Source organism: Tamandua tetradactyla, chromosome 20 (genome assembly GCF_023851605.1).
Source record: "Tamandua tetradactyla isolate mTamTet1 chromosome 20, mTamTet1.pri, whole genome shotgun sequence".
Taxonomy (NCBI): domain Eukaryota; kingdom Metazoa; phylum Chordata; class Mammalia; order Pilosa; family Myrmecophagidae; genus Tamandua; species Tamandua tetradactyla.
Window position 1 is genome coordinate 31,566,217 of NC_135346.1, and position 17,887 is coordinate 31,584,103.

Here is a 17,887-nt window from a genome sequence, read left to right on the forward strand (position 1 = left end):
TTGATCTGGTTGTCCCCACCGCTTGTGAGAATATCAGGAATTCCCCAGATTGGGAAGCTATTTCTTCCTTTCTCCCCAGTTCCCCAAGGGGACTTTGCAAATACTTTTTTATTCTCTGTCCAAATTACTCTGGCATATATCACCACATCACACCGACCTGTACAGACCACCAGGGTCTCATGCACTGTTCAAGATTCCTTATAATAATGGTGTTCAAAAAACTGATCATACAAGTTAAATAAGATAACGCGCTACCCAAAATATAAATTTTGTGCCAAATAAACATCCCTTCCTTTGGTCTCATGCAGAAGCTGAAGTTTTAAAATACGGACCATATCAGCCTTTATCCTGTATTCTGATTTACCATAGTCCTAGCCTTCAAATTTCTATTTGAAGTCTGATCACTTTTACAACTTTTTAAGAAGTTGCTGTACGGGCTGCTTACTTTCACAGCTTCAGTACTCTTTCTCAGAGTCTAGGGTGTCCATACATACCCGAAGTTTCAGGAAATGATTAGGTTATACTCAAATAGCTCAGTATCACAGAATTTAGAAACAACATTTACAACCCCTGAATATATGTGATTGCTATAAGAGCTTACAATCAAGGACCCTTTACAAAAGGCCCCAACCTGATAACCCATGCTCTGACTTCAACTCTCCGAGTTTGTATAGTTAGTTCACATGAGTGAGGCATAATAGTATTTGTCTTTTTGTTTCTGTCTTTTCATTCAACATACTGTCCTTAAGGTTCATTCACCTAGTTGTCTGCCTCACAATTTCATTCTTTCTTTTTGCCACTCAGGAGTAGTCCATTTATGTATACACCACAGTTCCCCTTCCTTTCCTCAGTTGTTGTACCCTTAGGAAACCTCTATCCATTGTGAATTACGAACACTGGGCCTTTGATCTTGAGGCTTGTTCTTGTGAAGCTTGTTCGTGTAGTGAAGAGGCTGGCTCCACCTAAATGCCTGAGAGGTGCATCCAGAGGATCTCTTTTGTTGCTCAGATGTGGCCTCACTCTCTCCGGACCCAACTCTGCAGGTAAGGTTTGTTGCCCTCTGTGTAGTTTTGAGAGTATTATGTACCCCAGAAAAGTCATGTTTTAATCCTGTAGAAAGAGCCATTTCTTTTCATCCTGATTCAGTATTGTAGGTTGGAAACCTGACTAGATTATCTCCAGAGATGCGACACACCAAATTGTGGGTGTGACCTTTTTATTAGGTGTAGATGTAACTCCACCCATTCCAGGTGGGTCTTGATTAGTTTACTAGAAAAAGGAAACATTTTGGAGAGAGTCAGAAATGACAGAGCTGACAAAAAGAGTCAACAAATTCAGAGCCAACAGAGAGAGGAGAGACATCGATGCCTGGAGATGTCTGGAGCCCACCAGACATTGCGGTGTGACTTCCCATGAGATGTTAAGCAAGCCAGAACCTGGAAAGAGGCAAAAGAAGCCAAAAGATGAAAGCCAGCCCCAGAAGAGCAAAAATGAGGCACTCCCACAGGAACAGACAGTGAAAGCAACAGACCCAGGAACAAGCAGATGCCAGCCACATGACTGCCCAGCTGACAGAGGTGTTCTAGACCCACCAGGCTTCCTTGATAAAGGTGCCTTAATTTGAATACCTCCACTTCCTTAAACTGTAAACTTGTAACTTATTAAATTCCTTTTTAAAAAGCCATTCCAGTTCTGGTATGTCACATTCTGGCAGCTTTAAATTTAGAACACCCTTCCCATTATATGTATTATGTGGGACATGATATCCAGGGGTGAGGGTCTCCCTGGCAGTGTGGTACATGATTCCTGGGTATGAGACTGGCCCTGGCACCATGGCATCAGTGGTGCCTTCCTGGCCAAAGGAAGGAAAAGAATTGTGACAGATAAGCTATCAGTGGCTAAGAGAATTTGGGTGGGGTCGAGAGACTATTCTGCTCTTGCACAAGCTTTAGCTAGACATTGATGTTTGTCATGGTTTGCCAAACCCCAACCAAAATCATTCGTGCATACCCTAAAGAACATCTGGGACTGTATCTGGGATTCTGTGAAGGTTCCATGTACTATGATTACTTTCCAGAAATCTACAACCCACAGATGGGTTCCTGGGCCAGAAAGGTTCTGGGGCACAGAGGGGCAGTTTCTAGAGAACATCAGTAAGTTCCATCTCCCTATCTCATATTATTCACAACCCTTTCCAGCATGGAAAGGTTAGAATGGGCAAGGCCCAGGTACCCTGGGGCTTGGGGGAGAGATCGAGGGAGAGGGTGAAGTTATGGCAGAGAGGAATGGATGTGACAGATGACTATGAATGTTGAATCAATATGTTAATACTTCTTTTAGTCTCCAGTGTCTTGGAACAGCTAGAAGGAAAAACCTAAAACTGTGCAACTATGGCCTATGCCAAGCGCTGAAAATCTGTTCTGTGGCTGTCTATTGACGTGTGCTTTGAAATTTATCCCTTTTTTGTATATATGTTCTTTTTCATAAAAATAAGATATATAAAACAAATTGATTTAAAAAATGGGCAAAAGATTCATCCAGGTAGTTCACTAAAGAAGACATGGATAACAAATAAGCATACAAAAAGATGCTCAACAGTATTAAACACTAAGAAACTGTAAATTAGATATCACTACAAACTCACTAAAATGGCTAAAATGACAAAACTGATAGTATCTAGAATTGTTGGGGAACTAGAACTCTTCTGCTTGGCTGGTGATGATGCAAGATAGCACAACCACTTTGGAAAATAGTTTGATAATGCCTAGTAAAGTCAAATATACACTTAACTTTATAACCCAGCAATTTCACTCCTAGTATTTACCCAATAGAAATGAAATCATAGAGCTACCCAAAGACTTGTAGGCAAATGTTCATAGTAGCTTTAGTCATAAGAGCCAAAAACTGGAAACAATCCAATATTCACCAACTGAACAATGAATAAACAAATTGTGGTACATGTGTGCATTAGAATACTACTCAACAATAAAAGCCAGGGATGCACCTCAAAAGCATTATGCTAAGTGAAAGAAGCCAGACACAAAGAACTGTGTACTGTAAGATATCAATTATATAAACTTGTAGAAAAGGCAAAATTATAGTGACAAGGGGCATATGAGTGGTAGTCATGAATCAGGAGGTAGACAGAAGAAACTGACAGCAAAGGGGCATGAGGGGACTTTTTGGCTTAATGGAAGTGTATCTTGATTGTGGTGGTAGCTGTATATCAAAAATCAAAGAATTCTACACTTAAAATTGGTGTGCTTTATGATACAAAAATTATATCTTTATAAAAGCTAAACAAAAAGGAAAAATTATAATCTAAAGCAATCATAAAAAATAAAGAATTAAAGAAATGTTTCTGCTAATGGCTTCTTCTGAGCTGGTAATTTATTTTAAATAGCAACTTGGAAGGCATAATGAACTCATAAGTTTTTCTCTGCATATTACTGATACAATGGCTTACTTTATTAGAACAGCCTACTTTGCAGAAATGGAAAAGCCAATTATCAAATTTATTTGTAAGGGTAAGGGACCCCAAATAGCCAAAAACATCTTGAAATAGAACAACGAAGTTGGGGGACTCATACTTCCTGACTTTTAAAGCATGTTACAAATCCATGCTTTTGACCATGGTCAAAACAGCATGGTACTGGAATAAAAAGACCTACTGATCAACAGAACCATACTGACGTTCAGAAACAGACCCTCACATTTGTGGGCAATTGATTTTTTTTTTTTTAGAATGGGCAGGTACCTGGAATCGAACTCAGGACTCCGGCATGACAGGCGAGAACTCTGCCAGTGAACCACTGTGGCCCACCCAGCAATTGATTTTTTTTTTTTAATGAAAAGCTTTTAATTTTTCAAATGCTGATAATTTTTTTAAAAAAGTAACAAATATTGTATAGACCTTTTGTTAGAAGAATTTCAGTACAGTCAGAAGAAGCATAACATTCAAGCTGATCTTAATGCAGGTCACTTTGCTTTCTTAACAGCAGTTATAATCCAAGTAACTGTAATGGCATTGTTTCTTAAAATTTAAAGTGAAAACATATCTATGATATTTAAAATAAGTTACAAAACTTACATTTATTTTGATTTAGTTAGAAATAGTTTCTAACTTTAGGACTGTTAAAATGATATTTAGCAAAGACATGGGATTTACCTTAATTTTGGTTTACAGGAAAAAGAAAATTAAAATTTGGTATGAGAGCACTTTTAAAAAGTTTTACTTATGTCCCCATTCATATTTAAACCAAATGTAATTCCTGTAGAAATATGTATATATACATATATAAGAATATGTCAGCAATTGATTTTTTAAAATTTATTATTTATTTTTTTGCTTTTTTTATTAATTAAAAAAATTAACAACAAACAAAACATTAAGATATCATTCCATTCTACATATACAATCAGTAACTCTTAATATCATCACATAGTTGCATATTCATCATTTCTTAGAACATTTGCATCGATTTAGAAAAAGAAATAAAAAGACAACAGAAAAAAATAAAATGATAACAGAGAAAAAACAGATTATACATACCATACCCCTTCCCCCTCGCTTTCATTTACCACTAGCATTTCAAACTAAATTTATTTTAACATTTGTTCCTCCTATTATTTATTTTTATTCCATATGTTCTACTCTTCTGTTGATATAGTAGATAAAAGGAGCATCAGACACAAGGTTTTCGCATTCACAGAGTCTCACTGTGGAAGCTATATCATTGTCCAATCATCATCAAGAAACATGGCTACTGGAACACAGCTCTACACTGATTTTTGACAAGGCTGCCAAGTCTACTCAAGTGGGGCAGAACAGCCTCTTCAACAAATGGTGCTAGAAGAACTGAATATCAGTATTCAAAAAATGAAAGATGACCTATCTCACATCTTATACAAAAACTAAATCAAAATGGATCAAAGACTTAAACATATGAGCCAGAACCATAAAACTGTTAGAAGAAAATATAGGGAAGCATCAAGACCTTCTGGTAGGCAGTGGTTGCTTAGAGCTTACATTCAAAGCACACGCAATAGAAGAAAAAAAAAGGTAAATGGGACCTCTGCGAGACTGAATACTTTGTTTCAAAGGACTTTGCCAAGAAGGCGAAAAGGCAGCCAACTCAATGGGAGTAAATATTTGGAAACCACTTATCTGGTAAGGATTTAATATCCAGAATATACAAAGAAATCCTACTACTCAACAATAAAAAGACAAACAACCCAATTAAAAAATGAGCAAAGACATGAACAGATACTTTTCCAAAGAGGAAATACAAATAGCTAAAAAGCACATCAACAGATGTTCAACTCCCTAGCTATTAGGGAAATGCAAATCAAAACCACGAGGTATCACTTTACACCCAGCAGAATGGCCACTATTAAACATCTCCACTAGAAGATGTGAAAAAACAGGAAAACTTATTCACTGCTGGTGGAAATGTAAAATGGTACAGCCACTATGAAGGAAAGTTTGGCGGTTCCTCAGGAAGCTACGTATAGAACTGCCATATAATCTGACAATCCTGCTACTAGGTGTATATTCAAAAGAAGTGAAAGCCAGGACTTGAACAGACATTTGCACACTGATGTCCATAGTGGCATTATTCACAACTGCCAAAAGATAGAAGCAACCCAAGTTCCATCAACTGATAAATGGATAAACAAAATGTGGTATATACATATGACAGAATATTATTCAGCTATAAAAGAAGAAATGAAGTCCTGAGGCATGTGACAGCATGGATGAACCTCGAGGACATTATGTTCAGTGAAATAAGCCAGACCCAAAGGGACAAATATGGTATGACCTCACCTAATGTGAACTAAATATAATAAACTCATGGAGTTAGGATCTAGAACATAGCTTACAAAAAACCAGAATGAGGATAGATAATGGGGAACTGAAGCTAATTTGTACAGAATTTTTAAATAAAGTTGATTATAAATGTCTGGAAATGATAGAGTTGACAGTAGCACATTTATCGAGTGTGCAATTAACAGTAGTTAATCATGTTTGTGCAGGTGATTCAAAGGGTAATTTTAGGATAGTGTATATCACTAGAATGATGAACAAGGGACTATTTCATATTGAGCCATGTGGATGATGAAAGTGGTTAATGGTACAAACATAAGAATGTTCTTCCATGAACCAGAAAAAATGTACATAACTATTACAAGGTGTTACAGGGTGGTATATGGGAAAATATACCTAAAATAAACTATAGACTACAGTTAACAGTAGTATGTTAATGTTCTTCCATCAACTATAACAAAGGTACCATCCCAGTGCTAAATTGTCAATAGTAGGGGGTATAAGGGGCATGCAGCTTTTCTTTTTTTGAGCTATGAAAATGTCTTAAATTTATTGTGATGATGAAAACACACCTCTTCTGATTACACCAAAAGCTACTGATTGTACACTTTGGATGGATAACATGATGTGTGAATAAAACTGTTTAAAAAAAAAAAACAACCAAGCAAAGAAAAAAAAAGTGCTTTCAGGGCTTCTCAGATACTGATGATATCACGGAAGAAATGAAATTTCTGTACTTTTTCAAGAGCTCCTGGTATTTAATTACCACTGTCAAGGTACCCTAGAAGAGACAGACTTCTAGAAACTAATACAGGTTTGTTAATTTTTAACCTTTAGATTCTCTTTATTCACTGCTCCATTTCTACAACAAATACATCCAGCTCACTATATAATAAATTTACATTTCTAAATGAGAAGATTGCTTTTGTCCCCACTACTGGCTATTCACACAGTACTTCCAAAGCACAATACATCATTAAAAGGCCTAAAAATGTCCACCCTGTACTCTAAGCTGCTTAAAAAATGTGAAAACTAGTAACATTTATAATGGCATTAGCTCAATAGCTGGCAACATTTTATAAACCTTGAAATTCACACTACTGTACCAAAAACAGCTTAACAATTCTGCTTTCCCCACTGTACTTTGCCAAACAGGTTGCAGAGACTAAGAAAAGGCCCACATTATTAAAATGACTTATTGTACAGAAAAGGATTTTAAATAGTCACAGCTCAAAACTGCTCCTTATAAAATTCACACATTTAGGGTGGTATACCAGTAGCTCAGTGGCAGAATTCTCACCGCTGTGCAAGAGACCCAGGTTCAATTAAAAAAAAAAAATTCACACATTACAAGTATCAAGTTGCCATCCAGCTCTTTTACTTGGATCTTTTTTTTTTTTTTTGCTTGGATTGCACTGCACCGGTTATGTCTTTAAGTAGAGCCAGAGGCTGAAGCAGGCCAAGGATCATTTATAATGTTCATTTTCCACACTTTCAGAAGGCAGTTGGCTCTTCAATTCTAGAGTTTCTTTGGCTTGGGGTTTTGGACTTCTCAACTATCTCTTCGGGGTCACTGCTTTCTCCAGGGTCTATGGAAGCATTTGCCTCAAGCTCTGGCCTGGCAACACACTCCTGCAGTGCTTAGACTGGAGTTTCTTTTGAGACTAAACTCTTTGTAGAGGCTATGCTGGATAGAAACTCTGGATGAGATTCCATCTTCTCCATTAGGCCACCTGTAAGTGGTTCAGATGCTTTGCCATCATGATTGTTTTTTGTGGTTGGCACTGTGGAGATGCGCTCAAAGATACTAGAGTGATTACTAACGAGTGTACGCTTATGGGGAGAGCACTGCCCAATAAGTTGGGTCCTGCTAAGGTGGAGCCTGGGTCCAAGGGCTAGAGGTCATTTTAGCAGAGTGGATGCTGGAAGCGTTGGGGTTTTACTGTCCAGCTCCGTGAATAACTGAGCCACAGAGCTACGGTTTCTAGCCCTTGGCCTTCAATCTCCATCTGCAACATATCACTCCTCCCCTTTCTCGAGAGCCTGAGACTTTCTTACATGTGTTGGTCAGCAAAATCTGGCTGATTTTTGTCCACCTTTCCTATGCCCTTACTAGATCAGACTGGGCTTTGCTAGCTGTCAGATGAGCTTGGACTACTAGTGAAAAAGGGAGAAAGCGTTGTGGTTGATTATAAAGAAGGTAGAGTATTCTGATTTGCTGTTAAGGTGCTCACTTGAGAACTAGCCTCATCAGCATTCAATTCCTTCACTGAAAAGATTTTTTCAGGAGGATGAGGTGGGATAATTGGAGAGGTCGTACAAGTGGGAGAAAGGAGCTGAACAGGGCAATTTGTGAGTTAAGGACCAGGGATCCACCTATCTGCATGTCTGGAGCAGGACTACTGGACAGCGCATTAGGAGGTACAGGAGCAGGAGAAAATTTTATGTTCTGAGGTATGTATAAAGGGCCAACAATGCAACAGAGGGAGGCATCAACCCAGAGTTGGTTGCCAGTGGAGCTGCAGGAATTGTGCTTGGCTGTGATTCTTCCATAACCTGAATTACTGAAGATGAATTGATAAAGACACTTGTAATAAATTGAGGCCAGGCATTAGACTGAGCAGTTGAATGTCCCTCAGAAATCATAATCTTGCTACCCACATTGGGCATTGCAACAACTGTTAACATTAATGCAGACTGCAAGTGAGTTGGGAGAGCTGTCGATGTATTAACTGAAGTTGTGATGGGATTGGAAGTTACAAAAACAGTTATCTGGTTTAGGGGCAAGGGAGCAGTAATGGAGGAAGAGCTGACAGGCCGTAACATTACAGAAGGGATGCTTGGTACAACATTAGACTAAACTGACCAATTCAATTCTGGAGGCACCTGAGTTGAACACGGCTCATTATTGTGAGATAAGTTTAGAGAATTAGAGGGTGTAGGAATGATAGATACTTTTCTGAGATCCTTCCCAGAAACTACTGGAGGTGATACTTCCATGTCTGTAAGCCCAGGGATTTAGTGGTCACATTAGGACCTCCAGAGTCATCAAGAAGTTGCTAGTATAAGTTTTAAAGGTCTAAAATATAAATTCTCCAGTCCTAATGGCCCATAATCTAAAACACACAAAACAAGGACTTCACAGAGTAACAAATCGAGAAATCTATTAGGACTTCTGGGCTTTGTTTCTTTTACTTGATAAAAAGAGACAAAATACAAACATGGAAGAGAACACTTTAACTCACCAAGGCATATTATTATGCCCCTTTGAGAATGTTTTTATCATTTAACTTAAGTCATCAAAATATTAAACAACGAAATCTTATAAAAGAAGAAGAAAAGACAAGGAGTTGGTGATGATACTAGTTATTCAAAGCAAATGAGCAACTGATTTTGAACTGACCATATATAGCATTTCAACTCACTGATGATATCATGGAGTACTCGAAATGTAAAAAGAAAGTTTCCTGATAGATAAATGCAAACTCCACTCTGAAATGCTCAAATGACAGAGAAGTAAATAATATTTAAAGTGGTCTTTAAGTTCACACATACACAATTTTTCAGCTTTTTAAATAAATATCCATCCATCTATCTATCTATCCCTCTATCTACATAAACATGTCTTTAAGCATGTTTGAATAGTTCTCCAGACTTGATACTTGGACATGGAATTTCAGGGCAGAAGGATAAAATTAATCTAAAATTTTAATAGATGTTATCATTTTGCTCTCCAAAGTGGTATTATATGAGAGAACTATCTTCCCATAGTCTAGCTAATACTTAATACTACCAGATTTAAAAATTTTTGCCAAATTAATGGAGTTATAATATGCATTTCCCAGCTTACTAGCAAAGCTGTACTCACCCTTTTGCATATCTATTGACCATTTTTATTTCTACTTCTGAGGGCTCCTACTTATGCCCCCTATCTGTTTTTCTACTGGGTTATATGTCTTTTCTTATTGATTTGCAAGGGTTCTCTACATGTTTTAGCTTCTATCTTTAGACCATTATAAATGATCCAAATTATTTTTCTTAATTCTGTTCATGGTATATTTCATCATCAGAAGTGCCTATTTTTAAGAGTACTAATGATTTGATTCTTAAAAAAGACTCAAATTTATGCAAGTTATTTGTTCAACTCTAAAATAAAAGAAATAATAATGCCAAATTTCAGGTAAAGCATCATGGTCCATACATGTGAGAATATGGAAACACAGAAGATTCAATAATAAAAACTCTGAATTTAACACCTGCTACTCCAATAAGTAACTAAAATGCTAACCTGTGAGCAATTACAGTATTGGCAACTTGATAAAATCTTAGGTTGAAGTCTACTTCACTTACCCACAGATTTGTCTGCCATGCCCACATCTCTAGATGTCCAGCGACAAAATCCACATGCCAGGTAATAGGCTTTCTTCATGGTGGTCTTGGCTGGGTCATCTGGGAGCTGCGTGGAGATACTTGTTGCCCGGGTGGAAAGGGTATGCATGCAGCCAGGACAGTCAAAGCAGTTGGCGCATCTATAACATGAGAAACACAACCATTCATTCATTCAACAAACATTTATCAAGCACCTACTCTGCATCATACACTGTTCCATGTGTTAGGAATTCAAGAAAGAATAAACAGGGAGAAGTATCTCTCAAGCAAACAAACAAACAAAACCTTTCCTCGGGGCTTCTCAGCAACTTTTGAACTTCAAAAGTATTACATGTTCATTATTAAAAACAAAAAAGGCAACCATCACCAAAACTCCTGAAGAATTAGAGCCTGACCCAAGCCTACTCCACGGAGGGAATCACCGTCAACAGTCTGGAGTTTACTATTCTAGATTCTTTTTGTTTATTCAGACTACAGATTTCAGAGAAAAAGAAAATGTCACAGCTTATGCCTTTAGAGAGGGCAGACAAATCGTATAAGAAAATACTGAGAGGCAATAATACAAAAAGCTATGAAATTGGGTTTGGAAAACAACTGCTTGTTTGCTGTGCCAGAGAACTGAAACAGATAACATACAAGGCTACTACACTGAAACTGTTCAAAAGCAGAGCATTCTCAGGGCTTTCTGTTCTCTCTTTAGACAATACTCTTCCAAGTGCTCAGCCAACGTCAAAATTTCCCCTTCAGAAATGTTGTCACTGTGCCCCACTGCTTTAACTCCCCTTCAAACCAAGATTTTACCTCCAGTCCAGGCTTCACACCAAAGTTCCATCTCATAACTCTAATTTTCTTCTATATTTCGCTACATGGATAACAGTACCCACCTCACAGGGATATACTGAGGATTTAATAATAAAATTTATGTGTAGAAAGTATACAAAAGTGCCTGGCTCATTAAGAGCTATTTCTTGGGGGAAGGATGGACAAATAATAATGCTTTATATGCCTGGAGAGGTAGAGGTGTAACTGGTAGGAAAAGGACTCTCATACCAAGCTAAAAATCAAATAGTATTTACTAGCAATTAGTATACCAAGTGTTTAGATCCTGGTTTCTAGCACTGTTATCCAGACTTGAACAAGTCTCCTTGGAAAAATGACTAAATAGAGGACTGGGCAAGAAATATACAAGATGGGCCTGGAGCATCTTATATTTTGTAGTGTCAGAAAGTAGAAAAGTGCTCAAACAAAAGAAAAATCCACACATACAACGACAGAGGTATGTCAAAGGGATACAGGAGTCAAGTGAAAGAGCTCCCAATGGTCAAAGCTAGGACAATTCGAGCAAAAAATATATAGTACTGGATTATAACCCAAAGTATAAAATAAATACTCCTGAGAATACATTGATGTAAATAAATTATTAATAAACAGGGGAGAAGAGACAAATCTTCACGCAAAATAATTTCAAATAATTTATGTAGTCAACTATCAAGGAGAGAATAACTCCCTGGTCCTCAAGTATGGGCTGTGCACAGTGACTTTCTTCCTAAGACACAGTATGTAAAGGAAGAAAAAAAAAAGTAACTTTACAGTGGAAAAATCTAACAAATGCTAGCTGAAGCCAGGTAATCGAGGTTTACAAAATCATAACGATAACATGTACCCTTGATAGGATGTGATAAGAAACGGCACTTCAACTCTGTGGTTTTCCTCTTCCAAATGCATTACTTCCATCTCATCATGAAAAAAACATCAGACAGATACCAAATCTACAAAAATACCTGACTAGTACTCCTCAAAATTGTCAAGGTTATCAAAAAGAAGCAAACTTGAGAAACAACCACAGCTAAGAGAAGTCTAACGAGACATGACTACTAAATGAAAATGAAATATTCTACTTGGGATTCTGGAACAGGAAAAGGACAGTAGGGAAAAACCAAGGACATCTGAAAAAAATGTGGAGTTTGGTTAATAATAATGTATCAACATTGACTTATTACTTGTGACAGATGTACCATATTTACATGAGATGTTAAGAGGGGAAACTGGGTGTGGGATAAATGGGAACGCTCTGTACTATCTTCGGGATAATTCAGTACACCTAAAACTGTTCTAAAATAAAAAGCAGGTTTAAAAAAAAATCAAAGGGCATTTCATCTTGGCACAGGTGATGCTAAAGAATGAAAAACAGCTGGCTGAAAAGAAAGAATGTGTTTTCTTACCAGTTTTAAAAAAAAAAAAGTAGTTGAGAACAGAAAAACTGGATCTTGATCTTACCTATTCTTTTTCAGTTTGGCTTCAGCCGACGGCATATTTTCTAAGCAACTAGGACAATAATGGGAGTCCACCTAGCAGGAAACAAAAAATAAAAAAAAATCTAAAGAAGAGAAACTCAGTTTAGTTATGAGTATGTCTATGCCAAATAGTGAATTTTAGAAATACCTTATAATGCAGCAGGTGAGCGACCACTGGTGTGTGTGTGTGTGTGTGTGTATATATGCATGTATGCATATATTTATTTATATGAATACATGGCATTGACTTTTACTATTTAATTACTTTTCCTATTGGTAAATATATTTGTGAAAAATAGCTCTGATAAAAAAATATTATTAATAATGTGTAAAACTGCTTATAGTATAGTATACGTTTTCATATACACATTTAATAGTCCAGGAGTCTTCAGTGAAGTGCTCTGAGTCAGGTTGTTTAGGTTCAAATCCTGCTCTTCCCTCCCATCTCCAAATTACTGGCCATGTGACACAGGACACAAACACTCTATGTCTGTTTCTTTACCTGTAAAATAATTAAAAAAAAAAAAAAGTACCCACTTCACTGGTTTGTATGGGAGGATTAAAGGAGATTAGGAAATAAGCACTTGGCACGTAGAAAGTGCTGAATAAATCATAACTATAATCACTATCAGCCTTTCCTTCACTAAACTGAGTTACTCGACAGGATTTAGGTCTTATCCCTCTTTTAATCTTCAAAGCTTAGTGAATGAACAAAATATGCCAAGTGCTACAAAAGTGGAATTTTAACTGCTGATTTCCTATGGGGCAGGGTCTTCAAAGTTCTAAACAATCCCACCTCCCAGTGTGCCTGTAAAAGGAGAGCACCACACCCTAATAAGTGCCTTGGATTTAACACTTTGAGCTTCTTAACCTGACAGACTCTAAGCGCTTTTCATTCAGCTCCCCAGACCCTAATCTCTTTCCTGCTGCAGGCCTCCCCGCCTGAGCTAGGAAAAAGAGCAAGACAGTGTGATGAAGGTCCAATTTCGGGCCAAAGTAGGGTCACAACTTCCAGGATGGGTGGGGCATGAACCAGAATGCTGCGTGTCTCCAAAATCAACCCTGGAAAAAGGCATCTCGTCCCTCAAGGGACCTGAACTAAGCACCCCTTCACCGCTTTCTCTCAGCCCACTCAATTATCGAGCTACTCAAGAGACAGCCAAAGTCCCCCCCAGGTCAAGTTTGCCCAGTTAGAAGGCGTTCTAGAACCTGAACCCCACCCGAGGTCCCCCCTCCTCTCCAAGTGACAAATTATCAGCAAAATAAACCACAGGCCAATCTGAAGGACGGAAGACAAAGCCAATCGACAAGCAAGGACAATGACTACTCGCCTCCAATCGGCGGAGCTTCCCCGCCAGTCGCGGTGACTAAGATGAACGCCCTCCCAACCTCCCCAACACCCTGCACGGGAGGACTCCGTTACCTCGTGAGACACACATTCCAGCGACCGAAGCTCACTACAATAACGGCAAAAGTAAAGCTGCGAGAGCGGGGCCCGAACTTTCTTTTCTCCCTGGACTAGATAGAGAACCCGCTCCGACTGCAGCAGAGACGCCATCTTGGAGATGGAGGAGTCAATGGGCGAGCCGCTGTGCCACGTGACCCGACGTCTAACGTTTTCCTCGCTGCCTTCCCGTCGTCTTTAACGTAGACGTTGACGTAAGGTTTCTGGACTAATGGGGATTTGAGTCCGGCGAAAATGCAAGTGCGCGTGCGCAACTTGGATCCCAGGTTTCTCCGGCTCCTCCCCGCGCCACACTCCTCTCGGCTCTGGCCCTTTGGTGACGTCTGCCACCTGGAGGGAACGCGGTCCTTTTTATTCTTCTGTCCGGTCTCAGGAACAGAGTCACTGCACTCTTGTTTTATTTATTTAAAAAAACGGTGCTGTATTGTTTTATTTATAACTCTCCCTCGCTGTTCCCAATTCCCTTCTAGGCAAGCTTCCGGGAGGCAAATGGAGGGTGTCAAATATAGAGATTTCCGTGGGAAGTGGAAAAAAGAGTCACACCAGCAGTTTCTATTGACAACCTTGCCACGGACTGTTGACAATTTTCATATGCATTATCTCGTTTGAAACGTCTTAGACTGTGAGGTCCCCCACGCCGAAGTCGTATCTCATTCATTTCCAGGTTTTAATTACTCAGCATCAGGACTTAAGTCAACATAGTGGGCGTACAATAAGTACTGGTGAATGAAAAAATGGGCTTAATGAATGAACAGGGTTGCCAGGTGTCGTCTATAGTTTTCTAATTTGTAAACTAAGGTTTAGATATGTAAAATGGCCAGTTATAACTGGCCATAAAAAGAAACTGGAGATCATGTTGTGTGCTACCAATTCTGTGCTTTTTTCACTGTGCTAGGCTGGTGTATTCTCTGACAGTAGTGTTCGTGAGTGAGAAGAAAGAGAACTGAATAATACTAGCTAACATTTATTGAGCACTTAAATGCAGGACATGTGCCGAAATTTTACATACATTATTTCATTTAATTCTTGCAAAAACTCCAAAGGTAGGTAATATTATCTCCATTTTACGGAGGAAGAAACTGAGGCTCTTAAAATTGCATTAACTTGTCTAAGCTTTCACGGATAGCAGTAGAACCCCGTTCTGACTCCAGAGCTTCCACTATTCCTTTGTATACTACCTCCAGCATATTTTCTAATACGATGATATTTATTAATAACATCTTATGTCTGTGGTGCTTTTCGATTTATACAGAATAGCTGAAAATAGAATTATATCTGTTATCTCACAAGTTATATCATGTTAACAATTTAAGCCTAGTAAGTCATTAATACTCCGACCTTTTATTCACTAAGCAAAGTGTACCTAAATTTAGTTTCTTAAATGGACTCTACTCCAGAGAAGGTATATTACCAGCTGACTGCTTTGTAGTTATTTCTTCATGTTAGGAATTCTTCAGCTTTATGGTTAATAAATTAGTCACTGCTGAGTTTGAATCACTTTTCCCTGAAACTCTTCCTTGGCAAAATCAAGTCCCAGAGCCTGCAAGTACAGAGAGTCTGCAGACGCAAGCTGACTCCAAATGGGACAGATACTTTTTGGAACACTGGCTTTGAGCAGTTCAGTTCAGTTCAATGGACAATTAGCTGGTCCTTGCTATGAGCCAGGTATGGTGGAGAGATCCAGAGATAAATGAAACGCAGTCTCTGCCTGCACAGGACTTAGAGTATAAGCCCTGGAACAACGTTTTTCACATGCGGCCAAGGACCATCTGCACTAGCATTACTTGAGGGACTTATTATAAATACATTCTGGGCCCTTCCCAAGATCTTCATTAGAATATTTGGGGTGGGATCCAGGAATCTAAGTTTTTAACAAGCTCCAGGTGAATCTCATACCCACTAAATTGGAGAACCACTGTTGGGTTTTTTATGCAGTTTTATTGAGATACATTCCATACTAAACAAACCATCCAAAGTATACAATCACTGGCTCACAGTACCATAACATAGTTGTGCATACAACCCTATGCTTGATTTTAGAACATTTTCATTACTACATAAAAGAAATAAAAATGGAAAAGGAAACCCAAATCCTCCCATATTCCTTATGCCCCTATTATTGACCCATAGTATTGGTTCAGTACATTTGTTACTGTTGAAATAACTATAGTCCATAATTTGCAATAGGTACATTTTTTCCATGTATCCCCTCTATTATTAACTCCTTGTAGTAGTGTCATGCATTTGTTCTAATTCATGAAAGAACTTTTTAATATTTGTGCAGTTAATCATGGACATTGTCCACCAGAAGATTTACTGTGTTTTATACATTCCCATGTTTTAACTTCCATCTTTCCTTCTGGCACATATGACTGACTTTAAACTTCCCCTGTCCACCATAGTCATACTCAGCACTGTTAACTATTCTCACAATAATGTGCTACTATCACCTCTGCCCATTTATAAACTCTTAAATTCAATCTGGTTAAATTTTCTGCACATATTAAGCAACACTCCCCACTCTTCAGCCTCATTCTATATCCTGATAACCTATATTCTATATTTTATGTCTATGAGGTTACGTATTATAATTAATTCATATCAGTGGGATCATACAATATTTGTCCTTTTGTGTCTGACTTTATTTCACTTAACATAATGTCCTCAAGTTTCATCCGTGTTGTCACATTCTTCAAGATTTCATGCCTCTTTATAACTGAATAATATCCTATTGCATGTATATACCACATTTTGTTTATCCGTTCATCTGTTGATGGACGCTTGGATTGTTTCCATCTTTTGACAACTGTGAATAATGCTACTATGAATATGGGGATGCAGATGTCTGGAGAACCACTGCCTTTTGATCATCACATCTTTGATTTTCTGTCTTCAGCCCCAGGTCTGAGCGTGGCAGGACTTGTCTCCATTGCCTTCTCACCACCAGTAACACTGCTTTGCAGGATATCAGATGTTACCTGCTCATGATGCTTTGGGACATGGAAAATCTCTCCTGGCCAAAGATGAAAATACCCTGCCTATCTCCTGCCAAGCCCCTCTCCCAACCTTCAGGGCCTGGGTTCTGTTCCCTGTAATTCCCATTTTTCAGAGCTTCATCTGCCAGATTCTGAAATTAGATTTGACTTTGGAAATCTGTGTTCTAGTGCCTATTCTAGTCCGCAAACACAAACACACTCCGAAATCCTTTCATTTTTAACTCTAAAATTAATACATTGATACATTCTTGGATACCTCTTGGAAACCACTTACCAAACCTGGACGTGCAAAAAAGTTAATCTTTGACCAACGAAGAGTAAATAAATGTCCCCTTTTTTCTGTCTCTTGGGCTTTTTTCATGATTCCTCAGAGAGTTCCAGGAAAATCAAGCCCTAGTTGCACATAACAATTACTGGCATGAGAGTACACCCTTGTATTGACTATCTGTCCTCCTGTTTCATTTTTCCCAGCTCCGAGCTCACCCCAGTTCACTGGGATCACTCCTCAATGAAGGTTCCTGCTGCAAGCTTTTGTTTTAAGCTCTGCTTTCCAGGGGGAAGTAAGGCTAAGACAGAGACCCAAAAAGTTGAACCACCAGATCAGAGGGTAACCATATTTAGTAAATATTGGCAAAGAGCCCTGTGAAAAGCTGGACCAATTTATTCAGCTCTCAGCATATACATGAGAATTCCCACTTGCCCCACTGTTTGGCCAACAGGGAATATTATCAAATCTGGGGAACATCAAAGCCTGGGGTCTTCTGTTGCTCAGGAATCCCAGAAAATATCCCAACCAAACTTGGCAGTCTGGCCTCTCCACTTTTGGTTTCCTACTTGTGGACTGCATATTCATCACAGCTTTTCCTACAGACTCATCTAAAAGCCATAGTAATTAACCACAGGAAAATAAAAAGCC

General features: G+C 38.5%; 1 protein-coding gene across 2 annotated transcripts in view; it reads right to left on the bottom strand.

Annotated features, from left to right (window-relative positions):
• Positions 1 to 14,146, bottom strand: part of DCTN4 (dynactin subunit 4) — a 50,921-nt gene extending 36,775 nt beyond the window's left edge. The window contains exons 1-3 of one of the 2 annotated variants that reach the window (XM_077137428.1): positions 13,934 to 14,146; positions 12,494 to 12,564; positions 10,178 to 10,356 (exon numbers count right to left, since the gene is read on the bottom strand). In XM_077137428.1, the coding sequence (XP_076993543.1) occupies positions 10,178 to 10,356; positions 12,494 to 12,564; positions 13,934 to 14,068 (385 nt within the window). In that variant the 5' untranslated portion in view covers positions 14,069 to 14,146. The remainder of the gene's footprint in view (positions 1 to 10,177; positions 10,357 to 12,493; positions 12,565 to 13,933) is intronic. The other variant, XM_077137429.1, reaches the window with a different exon arrangement.
• Between the last annotated feature and the right edge of the window lie 3,741 nt (positions 14,147 to 17,887).